This window comes from Acartia tonsa, chromosome 13 (genome assembly GCF_053477335.1).
Source record: "Acartia tonsa isolate MP-2025a chromosome 13, ASM5347733v1, whole genome shotgun sequence".
Taxonomy (NCBI): Eukaryota; Metazoa; Arthropoda; class Copepoda; order Calanoida; family Acartiidae; genus Acartia; species Acartia tonsa.
The window spans coordinates 1,088,171-1,103,816 of NC_137272.1; the positions used below are offsets into that span (position 1 = coordinate 1,088,171).

At 31.2% G+C, this 15,646-nt stretch overlaps 1 protein-coding gene across 1 annotated transcript in view; it reads right to left on the minus strand.

Annotated features, from left to right (window-relative positions):
- The window catches only part of Mekk1 (mitogen-activated protein kinase kinase kinase 4), a 142,416-nt gene that overhangs the window by 70,751 nt on the left and 56,019 nt on the right, over positions 1 to 15,646 (minus strand). Inside the window, exons 15-22 of the mRNA XM_080146397.1 lie at positions 13,729 to 13,783; positions 12,854 to 12,977; positions 12,356 to 12,470; positions 11,806 to 11,873; positions 11,329 to 11,369; positions 10,719 to 10,790; positions 4,674 to 4,780; positions 416 to 495 (exon numbers count right to left, since the gene is read on the minus strand). Coding sequence (XP_080002523.1) covers positions 416 to 495; positions 4,674 to 4,780; positions 10,719 to 10,790; positions 11,329 to 11,369; positions 11,806 to 11,873; positions 12,356 to 12,470; positions 12,854 to 12,977; positions 13,729 to 13,783 — 662 coding nt within the window. The remainder of the gene's footprint in view (positions 1 to 415; positions 496 to 4,673; positions 4,781 to 10,718; positions 10,791 to 11,328; positions 11,370 to 11,805; positions 11,874 to 12,355; positions 12,471 to 12,853; positions 12,978 to 13,728; positions 13,784 to 15,646) is intronic.

The following is a 15,646-nucleotide window of genomic DNA, read 5'->3' on the forward strand; positions in this document are numbered from 1 at the left end:
TAAGCTGATAATTTTACCCAAATATGAAAGACTTATAAAAATGAACCCAAATGTGCTTCATTAATAAAAGAAATTACAATTTGAAATTCTAATAAAATAGATGTTGGCTCTGCAGTATGATTCTACGGGTGTCAGAGTATATTTTTAATATACCTTTCAAAAATGGGATAAAACAGAGGTGGATTCTTAAAAACAATTATGGTCAATGCATCGCTGGTGAGACAAAATTGTTTTTAAGAAAAATCCTCCAAAACTTACAAAATTAGATAAAATCGTATGTTAATAACCCTTCTATGATTTTATCTTATTTTTTGTAGATTTTTTATGTGATTTTGGAGGATTTTTCGCAAAAACAATTTTGCCACACCAACGATCCTAATTGTTTTTTAAGAATCCAGCTCAGTTTAATTCGTACCTCTTAAAATCTGTCCAAGTATTTCAATTTTCTTATTGAGCTGATCTGTGAGATTAAACCACATACATAATACTCGAACCCTGAAAAAAAAATAACAGTTAAAAATAAACTTTTTGGGTATCTGCTTTATAAAATAAGACCACAAGGCCATAGAAATGACGAGTAAGTATTGAAAAAAAATTCTATTGGTGAAAGAACTGAACGCTAGATGCCTTTTTTTTAATGCAATAGACATGACGAGAACGCATTGAAAACATTTTCTGAATTGGTGGAAGAACTGAACACTAGATGCCTTATTTTCAAAAAAAGCATAATAAGTAATAGCGTAGCTACTATTGAAAATGCTTATGTTTTTCTGTCTTTACTTTACTGCTATTGGTCATAATCGCCTTTGCCCTTCCCAAGATGGAATTTTAGAATGAAATAGAGATCTAATCGGTTCAAGGGTGGCGAGAAATTATAAAAAAAGCTTTTCAACTACAGAAACCGATTAATATCCGGTGGATGAGAACAGGTTCACAGCCATACTAAAAAAATATGTATAGCAACGTATCATAGCCAGTTTTCTACGAATTTAAAAATGTACAATAATATTAAAACCAATTTTGATAGCTCCAAAGAGGCGAAATCTTATAATTTTACATTTTTACATCAACGGACAGCTGTTTATAATACGATGCTATAAACAAATATTCTTACATAAATCGATATATGAAATAAAAAATACTTTAAACACGTATAAAATTCATATAAAATAAACATAATGTTAATAATGGTTTTATTCTTCGTAGACATCTATATTTACCAAAAAACGTTGAAAAAAAAAGATTATCCAGTATTTTAAATTTAATATGTGTAATTATAATCTTACACTAGTACTAGTTTACAGGGATCTAAAGGGATAAGAAAATGGCTGATAGATTGATGTACATTCCCTATGATTAACCTTAAAATTTACCCTTCTGTAGATTGAAATTAGTGGTTGAAACACAACATAATAAACCAACCTATAAAAATTCAGTAAGTCCCCAAAGTTGTTGAGTCAACGAATAAGAAAATATTATTGTAAAATGCCTTTAAAGCAAAAGATTTGTTTTTATGAAAACTTGTGCTTTTAAAGAAACATAAAATTAAAAGTAAAAATCTGTTCGTAATACTATTCTTATAAACTTAATTTATGAACGTATTTTCATAATAGTTATTTATCATATTTTCGTAATATTGTGAATGCTAGAAAGGATATTAAAATTATTTCAACAATTTTGGTCATGTGATCAAAATTTGAATTTTCCTTCTACTATTGCCCCCTCTGGGGGCGAAGTAGGTGGAAATTTAAATTTTTGTCACTTGACCTTAATATTGGTGAAATAATTTTGAATGACCTTTCTTGTATAAGCAATATTAAGAAAATACGATACTTGGTTTTGTCTCATTCTCTATCTTTTTCTTAAATTCAAAAAGTCTATCAAAAAATTTACATCATCTAAGGGTGAACAATGAATATCTCTGTCTATTTTTCTCTATATTTCTTCCCCCTCCCCCCTCCCTCACTTTTCTGTCTATTTCCTTCTCTCTCTCCTCCTCTTTTGTACGTTCATTTATACAATAGAGATAACCTAGAGACAGCACAAGGGAATTTTGTTTACATTATGTATCAGCTATAAATTGTTGAATATCTTAGGTTAAAGCTTTCCTTGGGTGAAATATTTGAAGAAAATATTTCTTCCATCATATAATGTGAAGCGTATGACACAACATATAATAAGTTAGTTATAAATAATTTAATTTCTTATAATAAAGTTATCTTTCTAAAAATTATATCATTGCAAAATTTAGTTGCAAATAATGTTGCCTATAGGGCTGTATTTCATATACAACAAAAAGTGAACAAGGTTTCTTTTTAAGAAAAAATGGGGTCAGATTGACCATCTATGTCTAATGTTTATACCCACATCAAATATTAAATTATGACAATGTACAGTAGAGTGGATCAATTTTGGACAATGAATTTGTAATCAACATCTACAGTTTAAACGTCATATAAGAAACCTAAATATAAAAAATTGATTTTGTCCTTGAGGGGAAATGGGGGGAAGGTGTTTCCATGCATTAAAAATTTTAGAAGTTTATTCTGGAGGTGCAACTTTTTTTCTTTCAAAGTATTGCTTTATGCATCTTTTTGAATTTGTCTTGTTGATTAATATAAGAATATCAAATTGGTTTTAAAAAATATTCATCCAAGCATGAAAAATCTTAAATTAAATGTAAAATCTCTTGGTTTTTAAATTTATTTATGGATTTTTCTTGCTAGGATCAATAGGTTTAAAAACAGATTTTTTATTCTTATTCTACTCTTCAATACAAAATTGGGAAGGTGCATAAAGCTATACTTTGAAAGAAAATAATTGCCCCCCCCCCCAAAAAAAAAAAAAAAAAATTCTCCCCACAAGTGTCTTTCTAAAAGTTTACATGCATCAGCGAGCCTCCCCATTATTCAAAATATTTTCTTTTCATTTTTTGGTCTCTTATATGATGTTCAGACAGAAAGTGTATGTAGCACATTTAAAATTAGAAAATCATTGAAAATCAAGCCACTCTAATGTACAGCATTTATTTCTTCAATTCCACAGTACAAAATTATTCCTGTATTTAAATTTAACATATCATATAGGAAAAAATATTCTTGTATTTAAAATTAAAAATCATGTTGGAATTTTTTTTTACAATTTTTTAATTTTTTAAAAATGTACAGCAAATTATTTCCTTTTTATCTCATGTTTTGAAATTTATAAGATAGTTAGAATAAATTACAGAAATAATGAAAGATTTAAAGAAGAGAGCGTCAGGGGGGGGGGGGGGGCGAGGGGGGTTTCCCCCCTCAGGAGAGGGGGGGTTGAGGGGGGTCTCCCCCCTCAGAAAAAGCTTGGGCTTAAATCTTCAACAAATAAAGAAAACAAAATTATTTTAAAAATTTCTTTTTTATGTTAAATATTATTATTTTTGTGACACTTGATTTTGAATGACAAAAAATGTTGAAATAAATATTACCCACTGTATGAAATGTTAAATTAGAAATCAATAATGATGTTGGAAAATTTATTCTCATTTTATACTCTGAAAAAAGGAATTGACAAAAAATAATAATTTTTATTCCAAACTTTTAAAACAGCATGCCTATTTCTTATTGGTTGACACTCGAATTAAAATAAAATAATGAATATTATTTCAAGACCAGAAATAAATTTGAAATAAATAATTTTCTTTCCCCTATATTTTTTATTCCAAAATGCCAAGAATTAATTTTGAAATAAAATAATTTTCTTTCCAATATTTTTATTCCTTTTTCTTATTGGACGTCATTTTGTGTCCAATGAGAGACTAGTGTTTAAATATTTTAAAGCTTATTACAGCATTTATTTTGAATATGATAATAGCAACATTCTCACATTAAATGTGATAAAAAAAATTACTGAAATCTGAAGAGGATAACGCCACTAATTCTTCTAAACTTAATTTATGAACGTATTTTCTTTTTTTTTAATTACTGAAATATTTCGGTATTGGGCTGTTTATTACACTAGTCCCCAAAGTTTCATATTAGCTTTTTCTTATTTGCTGGTTTAAAAACTTTGGGAACTTTAGTTGATTTTGATTGGTTGGTTCATTAAGTTGAGTGTTCAAAGTTTCAACCACTAATTCCAATCTACAGAAGGGGAAATTATGTATATCATCATTGAAGATGTACATTAATTTATCAGCTATTGTCTTATCCCTTTAGATCACTGATTCTTCTAAACTTAATTTATTACCTACAGAACGTATTTTCAAGAAAAAATACTCTTATTTTCGGTTTAATAGGAATTGTTAATTTTAAGTTTCAAATTAAAGTACAAAATGGATTAAAAACAAGGATGACAACATCTATACAAGCGAAGCTCAAAAAATCAGATGAACAAGCGGCTACGAAGCAGTTGAAGAATGTCTGAATTCAATTCCTTTTTTTAAATTAAAAAATGTGCGAGAGCGTATTTTTATTTAATTTCAGCGTAATCAAAATAAAAAGATATACTCCCACCCTCCTCATATTTTAATTTAGTTTTAGAGTTAGGTTTTAAGGGGTTAAGGGTAGCCCCACAGGGTACAGGGTTAGGACCCCGCAGGTGTTAGAAAAGCAGAAAAAAGCTAACCCCCCTACCAAAAAAGGAGGGGTTCTTCTTTTTGCGAGGGCACCAAAAAGGTTTACAAATTTTACACTGACCTGGTTTTAAAAGTATCATCACCAAAAGCTGGATATGCTCTGACTAGTTGACTAGATGATGGAAAAAGAGCTTCTATACTTTCCAACTGTTGTAGAATATTTTCAACCTAAACAACAAGTCATCAGTTATCCGCGGATAGTAAAATAAATACAAGTTGACTAGATGATGGGAAAAGGGCTTCTATACTTTCCAACTGCTGTAGAATATTTTCAACCTAAACAACAAGGCATCAGTTATCCGCGGATAGTAAAATAAATACTAGTTGACTGGATAAAGGGAACAGTGCTTCTATACTTTCCAACTGTTGTAGAATATTTTCAACCTAAACAACAAGGCATCAGTTATCCGCGGATAGTAAAATAAATACTAGTTGACTGGATAAAGGGAACAGTGCTTCTATACTTTCTAACTGCTGTAGAATATTTTCAACCTGAAGCACAAGTCATCAGTTAATCATTATTTCCAGATTTTTCGAGGTGTGGTTATTTTTTCTAAGTGCGATTTCACTCGGTGGTATGGTGGTACCCTCCCAAAACAGTGTTTCGGAGCCGGAGCCGGGAGCAGCAACATTTTTGGTGGAGCCGGAGCCGTATTTTTCGTTAAAAACGGCTCTGGCTCCAGACTAGCTAAAAATGATTTTTTAAAGTAAAATTATAATTTGGCAACGGTCTATTTCCATATAATAAACTGAAAAACTATTGTTACTTAACAAATAGACACACATCATTCTACTTTTATATAGCTTTAATCAAATAAAAGCAAAATATTTTATATCATTTATTTTATTTTATCAAATTCAATAATGAACAAAAATTTATATATTAATTTTAAGGTAGGAGCCGGAGCTGGAGCCGGAGCCGCATCAAAATTATACGGCTCCGACACCCTGTCCCTAAAAATAGTTTCAAATCTTCTAAGATCATATAAGAAGCAACATAGCAAAAGAAAACCATATCGGTTCAGATGTTAGCAAGATCCTTCGGTACAGACAGACATAGATCCTGTTACTTTAATAATAATATTTAAGAATGAGTACACTGCATACAGTTTTTATCTCTTTATAAATAACCCTTTAATTAATAAGTCTATATTTTATTTTCATTTATGACGCAATGATTCTTTTGTTTACATCTAAATAGAAAATTTAGATCATAGAAAGAACAACGAAGTAGCGAGTTTCGTCATATTTTCACAGAAGATTTTGACAAGTTATTTTAGGTTAGGTAAATGTTAATGATTGCCCCGCAGGGTAAAAGCCCCCCCCCCCCCACAGAGACCAGAAATAGGAGAAAGGCTACTGTGAAAATACGATGAAAAACGCTACTTCGTTTTCTTTCCCTGATCCGAATTTTTTATTATTTAATTTTAATTGTAGACAAACTATCTGCTCATTATTACATGTCAGGAAGGGAGGGGACACTGTACTGTTTATCAAACTAGTCCCCAAAGTTTATGATAACGTTTCTTATTCATTGGCTCAACAACTTGGTTTGGTTGGTTCATTAAGTTGAGTATCCAAACGTTTAAGCAACTAATTCAATTGTAATGTACAGAGGGACTAATTTTGTGTGTAATCATTGGGGATGCACATCAATTTATCGTCCATTGTCTTATCACTTTAGATCCCTGATTCATAATCGTTAAACCGACAGACATCCAAGAAAAAATTAAGTAAATATCAGCTACGCTTATTCGGATCACATCATGTATAAATTACAGAGAGAGGGGACAATGGGCTGTTTATTACACTAGTCTTCAAAGTTTTATAATGACGTTTTCATCTTAATTGGCCTAACAACCTTAATTTTAATTGGTTGGTTTATTAGGTTCAAACGTTTCAATAACTAATCTTAAGCTTCAAGAGGGGTAATTTTGTAGGTCATCATTGGCCATTTCTTATCCCTTTAGATCCAAGTATAAATTATGAATCTGCTATTCATTGATGAATGTGCGACATAGAATTATGAGGAACTAATTCTAATTGAAATTATTTGGTATTGTTCTTTACATTTTTTCTAATTTACGACGTCATACAGTATTTTTCTAATTTACAACGTCATACAGTCGAGTTGACGATTTTATATTCATCCGGTTTTACAGATTTTAAGAAAAATTAGAAGTGATCATAAAGTAACAGGATCTATGTCTGTCTGTACCGAAGGACCTCGCTAACCGCTGAACTACTATGGTTTTCCTTTACAGGGTAGCTTCTCATAGGTCCCGGGAAGGTTTATATTTATTTGAAAGGAGGGTACCAACAGGGTGGGTCGATTTTGGACATTTTTTTCTGAGGCCAAAGCGGGGATCTGCAAATGATTTGTATGAGTATAATACACCTCTGGATGATTTAAAATTTATCCTAAGTCTTAAAACCGCTGACGACCAGACATTCAATTAGCTATTTGTAAATGGGAGTCAAAAATTTATTGAATCAGAACTATGGCTTCATGGTGCTCCCAGGAAAGGCATTGAGGAGTAGAATCAGGAACTTTTGACCGTTTCAAAAAATCTCGTTCCTAGCCTGAGAAAATCTAAAAAACCTCTACAAATTGGACAATTCTCAATAAACCTTTAAAAAATGTGGTTTCTAAGTGATTTCTAAGGCTAGGAACGAGATATTTTGAAACGGACAAAAGTTACTGATTCAGCTCCTCAAGGCCTTTCCAGGGAGCACCATGAAGCCATAGTTCTGATTCAAAATTTTTTTGAATGTCGTCTTTGTATAATTAATAGGGTAAAGCGGGGCGAACTCGGTGTTTTTTTCGGTTTTTTGAACCTGCAAATCGTAAAAATTATTTTTTTTAAATGGGACCAAGACCAGTAGAAAGATCTCAAAAAAGTCGATCAGGTCCTAAAAGGACGTAAACCTAGGACTTTGAGAAGTTTGTCAAAATTGATCTCTAAAACGGCACCGACTTCGCCCCGCCTTGAGGCGAAGTCCGTAGGGCATTTTCAAGCTTCGAAAAATCGATGACGTATTGATTTAATTACAGCATGCCCAAAAGGTAAAAGTTGCTAAATGTAATAGAGAGTATGCACAAAAAATCTTATTAAGGTAGGTCAATTTTTTCTACCAAAAAAAATAATTTTTCCGAAGTACGCGAAATTTGCCTTTTTTTTTCGAAAATTTTTTTGATAAAAAACATAAAAATACTACTAGAAAAAATAACTTTTTATGTTTTTAAAGGCCTGATCCTTAAAATTCAGGCAATTTTGAATAGATTTGGCCAAAAAAAAATTTGTTCTATTAGCAAAATTTCCTAAAAAAATCAAGTTGAAAAAAAGAGAAAAGTTTGGCAAAATCTGTGGTCGATTTTCCAGCTTCAAAAAACCTATGACATATTGATTTAATTACAGCATGCTCTAAAGGGAAAGTTGCTAAATGTAATAAAGAGCATTCACAAAAAAAATTATGAAGATCGGACAATTTTTTCTACAAAAAAATAAATTTTTTCTAAGTACGAGAAATTTGACTTTTTTTCTCGAAAATTTCACTTTTTTATATAAAATTGAAAAAGTTAGTATAAAAAGTGAAAAAACCGAATTCGCCCCGCTTCACTTTTAGTCGATTTAAGAAAAAACTATACAAGCTTTTTTAAAGTTTTAAACGGAAATGGATAGCCTATTAGATTCTTAATAAGTCCCCTGAAGATGTCTAAGCTCTAGCTCTTACCAGTTTTTGTCCAACTTACCGTTTTTCCGACCAAAGCAAATAAATCGAAAAAAATTTTTTTTGTCGTCCGACTTTAAGACCCAATAAGTACCCTAAAAATTTCATTTTATACTTTTTTGTAGGCAATTTAATAAGGAACAAATTTGATTTTATGTTTTTTTCTGTCAGTCGATTAGAACATGGAGAAAAATGTCATTTAATGAAGGTAGTCAAAAAAATACCGACTTCACCTCAAAACCGAGATCGCTCCGCTTTACCCTAAGTAATCAAATATATTTTTTAGTGGTCGGGTTCTAAAACTCAATTTTTTAAAATTCTTTTTCGGTCATAAATGTTTTAAAGGTTAACTTTATCTGTTGCATATCCCCTCTTTGTCTAATTCCGATATGAACCCGCCCTAACCAACACCCTTCAAAGAGAAATCGCCGAAAAATACAAAAAACAGATAAAAATTATATGTTGAAACGTTTAAAACAACCAATCAAAATTCATTAAAGTCTTGTTAAAGTTGTTAAGCGAACGAATAAGAAAACGTTATTATAAAACTTTGGGGACTAATGTAATAAACAACCCAATTTCCTCTCCCTCCCTGTAATAAAGATACCCAAAGTAGGCAAACGAATGAGAAAACGACATTAACGTGTTTTTAAAACTTTAGATCCTTTAAATATATAAAGATTTAACTAGGTATAAAATGAAAGAGTTCTTTTTATATAAAACAAGGATGACAACATCCATAAGTAGCGAAGCACAAAAAATCGTCGATTGGAATACGTAGATTTAAAAGGTTTTTACTAAAATCAAGAATAGATTTATTGGATAAAATAAACATGAAACCTTGTTTTATTTTGCATGATGACGATGGTCAAAGTAAATTATATTAAAGATGCTCATAACAATGGGAAAAATTATTTTGATACAGATATCCCATAAAAGTTTGAAAATTGCATCAAAATATACAAAGATATGGAAAGAAATATGTAAAAAATATAAAAATAGCCAAAAACCTGATAAAAGGCAGTCTGGCCGTCATGGTTGTTTTATTAAAAGGACAAAAAATTTAATTTTTAAAAAATTTGGAAAATCGGACCATATACACTGAAGATATAGAAAAAAGTGTTAAATATATAAAAATAGCCTAAAACCTGCTAAAAAGGCAGTCTGGCCGTCATGGTTATTTTGTTTAAAAGACGGAAAATTTAATTTTGATATGTATAACTGAAAAATTTTGAAAATCGGACTATAAACACTGAAGATATGGAGAAAAATGTTAAATATATAAAAAACAGCCTAAAACCTGCTAAAAAGGCAGTCTGGCCGTCATGGTTGTTTTCTTTAAAAGACGGAAAATTTAATTTTGATACCTATAACTGAAAAAATTTTGAAAATCGGACCATAAACACTGAAGATATGGAGAAAAATGTGAAAAATATAAAAATAGCCTAAAACCTGCTGAAAAGGCAGTCTGGCCTTCATGGTTGTTCCTTTAAACGACGGGAAATTTAATTTTGATATCTTTAACTGAAAAAATTTTGAAAATTGGACCATAAACACTGAAGATATGGAGAAAAATGTGAAAAATATAAAAATAGCCTAAAACCTGCTAAAAATCGGTCCGAACGCCAATGATGTTTTATAGTCAATTGTGCTCCTTAATGATGGGAATGTTGTCAAAAAATTTCAGCATTCTATCTTTTATAGGAGCTGAGTAAATCCCATTTCCCCCATAGCGTTACGGACGGACTGACTGACGGACTGACTGACGGACGGACGGACGGACGGACGGACAAAGTGAATTATAGAGTAGCTTCGCTACTAAAAAAATTAACTGAAAAAAAAGTTATTAACTTCATTCATCTTTTGTTACTAGGTATAGAAAAAAATGCATCACATTATAAGAGGAAAAATAAAAAAGGTGTACTTTTACTTTGGAGTATTTTTTTCCATATTTTTGGAGGATTTTTCCTTATTTTTTTCAACAGTCCTATTTTATAAAGTACAGTATGGGTTTTGTATGTAGCGAAGAATCTCGCTAACTGCTGGACTAATATGGGTTTCCTTAATAGTAAAGCTACTTATACATATGTCCAGGGAAGGTTTTAAAATATTTTTAGGGAGGGTGCCTTAACCTTTAAACGAGAAATCTTATCAAGAAAAAAAAGATCACATTTTTAAAAAAATTGAAGTATCCCGGAGGCCTTCCAAACCAAGTAAAACGGACGTAACGAACGGACAAAACGGACAGACAGATAAACTTTTTGGGGTACAATGTTATAAATGTCCCTAGGACCATACAGATAAATTTTTTTTTTGGAATTGGTAGAAGAAAAAACTAGATCCTTTTTTTTTAAATAAAACAAATTTGTGATACCTCGTTTAATGCGTTGTTAGTATTCTTGATTCGTTCAGAACAGGTTATAATCAAACTATCACAAACACAATCCTGAAATAGATAAAAAAAATTGGCATTTTCAACCTTGTGTTATTCTAAAGTATAAGATACATCCCATTTGTAATTAGTAAACAAAATTACCCCGTCTATATATTTTATATATTGGTTGAAAAGTTCTGATACTACTAGTTTGAAACCAACTAATCGAAATTAAAAATATTATAGGCTAATGCATCAAGATAACTTGGTAATAAAAATTTGGGTACCAGTGAAATTAATTTCCCCTCCCTTTCTGTTTTTTTTAGATGTGATCGCTGAAAAATGTGATAAAAATTAAGTTACTAAATAATTACTTTTGTAGCGTTCTAAAAATGGTGCTCCCCCTCAAAGTACCTATCGAACATTGAACCCCAACCACTCCTCACCAATATTATTAATTTAGTGTTCTAAACCATCCGGGCTACCTCGTACCCAAATTCTATTAATGTAACATAACCTATCCTAACTAACTTACAGCTTTCCGAAGATAGTATAATAAAAAACAATAGATTAATTCCAGTTTTGTTGGCCCAAGTAATAACATTCTTACCTGGTGGATAGGGGTTTGGGGGAAGCTCATTGTGATACCATCTAGAATCAGAATATTCTCAATTTCTTATTTTAAGATTAACTCAAGGATTTATATTACACTAATGGTTGCGTCCCTTGCTATATTCGATGGGGAGAATGAACAGTTAACAATAAAACAATACCAAGAATATAATCAAAAAAACAAATAGCCTAAGACCATCCCAGAACCTATGTAAAGCTTTATAAAACTGGAGTGGTTAAATATCCATATGTCCCCTTCCTGTGGACCCTTTGCCGACTTTGAAAATCAACCAATGGCGTCGGAAATATTACCACAGCCAGGTCGCACAAAAGGGCAGAAAATAATTTGCTAGCAGACGTAAAAGGTCCTCAACACGGGGATCCAGATTGTCTGGTAATACATCTATGCTATAAAATTATTTGTTTTGTTACTAAATTCCAAAATTATACCTAATATCAAAAGTAGAATATTTTCCTATAGAATCTTCACCAATAGTATTCAGATAAATTGTAACAGGTTTTTCCTCACTTTCTTCTCCTTCATCTTTAGGTGGGACCAATGCTTATTTTAGAATTTTTTTCCTTTATAAAAGAAATTATTTCAAATAGGATGTCTCAGCTTAGGAACTTTCGGGTTATCGCCTCTTAAGGGGCGTTTCGTTGTATTTTTACAGTAGCTTTTGAAAGGTTAGTTTAATTTAGATAAATGTTAATGATTTACTCCCAGAGTTAGGCAATTAGCCCCGCATGGTTAAAGCCCCCCCCCCTCTCCCTCACTGTAGTTAGAAATAGGAGAAAGGCTACTTTGAAAATACGACGAAACGCCCCTTAAGAGGCAATGTCACGGAACCGACAATACCCGAACTTTCTAATAGTGAAAATGTTACACGAAACCTCAAATATGTTTTAAAATGCTTATGACAATATAATATGTCTTACATATTTATCTTTAACTTTTTAGACAAAAATTTATACCAAGAATATTCTTTTAACCTGAACCTCATATAAAATAAGCACTGATCGTCCCTTCTATAGGTTGTGGCGATGGTTCTCTCTTAACTTGACTAATACTTGAAGATGGTTGAAGGCGGGTGTGATTGGATAATCCTAGCTTGGCTAAGGCAGACTCCAAACTTGGATCTAAATATTAACACACTCATTTCTATAAAAAAAAAATAGATAATGGGATTTGTTTGTTTATTACTATAGGTCAAGTTGGGCTAGGTGTTATACTGGAAAGCCCTGCAGGGTAAGTTCACCTTGGCTTTAGGAACCCCTAAAACGAAAAAAACCTAAATATATGGAGGGGGGCATAGACTATTTTTGCAGACAGACAGACAAACAGAAAAACAGACATACAAACAGACAGACAGACAGACAGACAGACAGACAGATAGAAAAACAGACAGAAAAACAGACAGACAGACGAATAGACAGGCAGACAAACAGACAGACATACATACATACAGACAGACAAACAGATATCCTGTTACTTTGTTAAAATGATTATCAAACCCCATTACCTATACAGGGTGGACTAAGCTTAGCTTTGGATGTTATGGTTTCTTGTGCATCATAGAAAATTTCTGCAGTACTGAGACCAGAATCTGTAGAAGTCTGAGGCTCGTAACTAACTCGTATTACTTCCTAAAATAGCAAAATTATCTAGAATATATCCTATAATATGTCTGTCTGTCAATCTGTGCGTCTGAATTTTAAGATATAGATAACCGCAAAACCGATTGAGCTCTACTCTTCAGGGAATATACCCACTGGTCATGTGGTGTTTTTAAGCTATTTTCTTGAGGGATGGGAAACCCTCCACACCCCTTCCCCCCTCAAAAAAAGGAACCGCCTCCCAAAAAAGCAAAATCAAATTTGCTGAACCAATTGGCTCTACTTTTCTAAGTGGTTTTAAGCTATTTTCTTAAGGGTTGCTCCCGTGAGAAAAAAAACCGCAAAGAGAGGGGTAGGTTTCTGGTAAAATCCGTAAAGGTTATGTGTTATAAGTTAAAAACAGTAGTAGAACGATAAAAATTTATGTTAACTTTAAAAAAAAATTTGGTCTATAGTTCTTTTCAATAAGTAATACACATATTTAGTGAATATTATCGTTCTACTACTATTTTTAAGCCTTAAAACACACACCTTTACGGATTCTACCAGAAACCTACCCCTCTCTTTCTCATGGAAGCTTTATAAATGTATCGATGATGTGGATCTAAGCTTTCACCTTACCTCCTCCGCCATCCCAAGGATACTAGGTGAGAAGCAAATCGTTTGTATAATAAAACAATATGATATTCAAAACGACTGTAGTATTTACAATTTTATTAAATTCTACATTTTATATTTTACATTTTAATAAAGAACTATGACTTTGTAATTAATATTTTACCTCTAAATTTTCATTATCTAAATCTTTCTCTTCAGAATCTTGGTTAGGAGAAAACCTTAATAAAATATAATTTTTAATTCAATGAAAATAATGAGATAACAAAATGTAATATTTAAGTAGTTATAAATAGAGAGAGAGGGGTAATGGGCTTTTTATTACACTAGTTTTATAATAACGTTTTCTTATTTGTTTGACTCACAACTTTGGGGATTTCGTGAATATGGATTATTTAAGTTGAGTGTTTTAGCTTACTACTAATTTTAATATACAGAAGGGTCAATTTTGTGTATTATCCTTGGGGATGATTTTACAACAATTTATTGGCGATTGTATTATTCCTTTAGAGTTATAACCCTCTCAATGACCTATATGAAGCTACATGGTAAAATATACCCATGTCAGTCCTTAAAACCACCCAGACAGACATTCTACCTCTCTTATATGGCCAAACATTATATATTATCAGTTCATTAAGATCTTTAAAACAACCAAACCAAGACATTTAAGAAACGACAAAGGGGGAGGTAGGTTGTGCTAAAATTCCGTAAAGGTGTGAGTTTTAGGGCTTAAAACAGTAGTAGAACGACAAAATTTATGTTAACTTTAAAAAAATGTTTGTCTATAGTTCTTTTAAATAAGGAATACACATTTTTAGTGAATTATTATCGTTCTTCTACTGTTTTTAAGCCTTAAAACTCAAACTTTTACGGAATATTAGAACAACCCACCTCCCTCTAAATCATAATAATGTTCTTTTTTCCAATATTAATTTTTTAAAAACGAAAAAAGTACAGGGGAATTTAATAAGAATATAATTTTAATGAAATTATAAATTCATTGTTAACAAATTGAACATATATATTGATTTATAATTTTGTAAAATTTAGATGAATATCAATTTTGTATTATTGAAACATTTATTTTATAATGAATAAAGTATAGTTATGAAATGTTTTTTTTAAACATATATATAATAAACAGAAATCTAAAGAGCAGACTAATTGATGTACATTCCCAATGCTAATTCGCAAAATTATCATTTCTGTAGACTAAGCCAACAAATAAGAAAAAGTTATTTTGAAACTTTGGGAACTAACAAATCTGGTTAAATCATATAATTTTTCATTTTAATATTCGTGGAAAGCTGTCTATAATACGATGCGATAAATAACTAGATATTATTTTTAAACACCCCCCCCCCTGCTGATTATTGCCTCTTGCTAAAAAAAATCTTTATCAGTTTACTTTTAACACCCAGCTAAACTACAAGGTTGATCATATTATTTTCTTTATTTAGCAACATTTTCTTGCCTTTATAGTTCTACAAATTTCTTTATGTTTACCTATCTTTTAATATGTAAATTAAATTAATATGATTTGTGTCATTTAGACTGAAGAGGGTGCAGTGTCCACCGAAATATATTTCAATAAATAACTAAGAAGTACCAAAGACTTTTTCACTCAGTGAATTTATCATAGATATTATTATTTAGAAAAATAAAGGAATTATCAATATTTTATTACCAAGTCAATATATATTGTTCTCTAATTCTATTGTTGCGTCCAATTTGGAATTTTGTTGAGTTTATTTAATTTCGACACGGAGAGATGGATAAGTAGAATTATACAGAGAGAGAGGGGGGGGGGGACAGTGGGCTGTTTAATATACTAGTCCCCAAAGTTTTATGATAACGTTTGTTTTCTTATTCGTTCGCTAAATCTTTGAGGACTTTTATTGAATTTGATAGGTTGGTGGTCTTAACGTTTCTACCACTGATTGTAATCTAAAGAAGGGTTGATTTTGTTTATCATCATTGGGGACGTACATCAATTTATCAGCAATCGTCTTATCCATTTAGATCCCCGTTAATTACCCTGTATCTCCCTGAATTCTTTTTATACAGAAGAGAAGAATCAA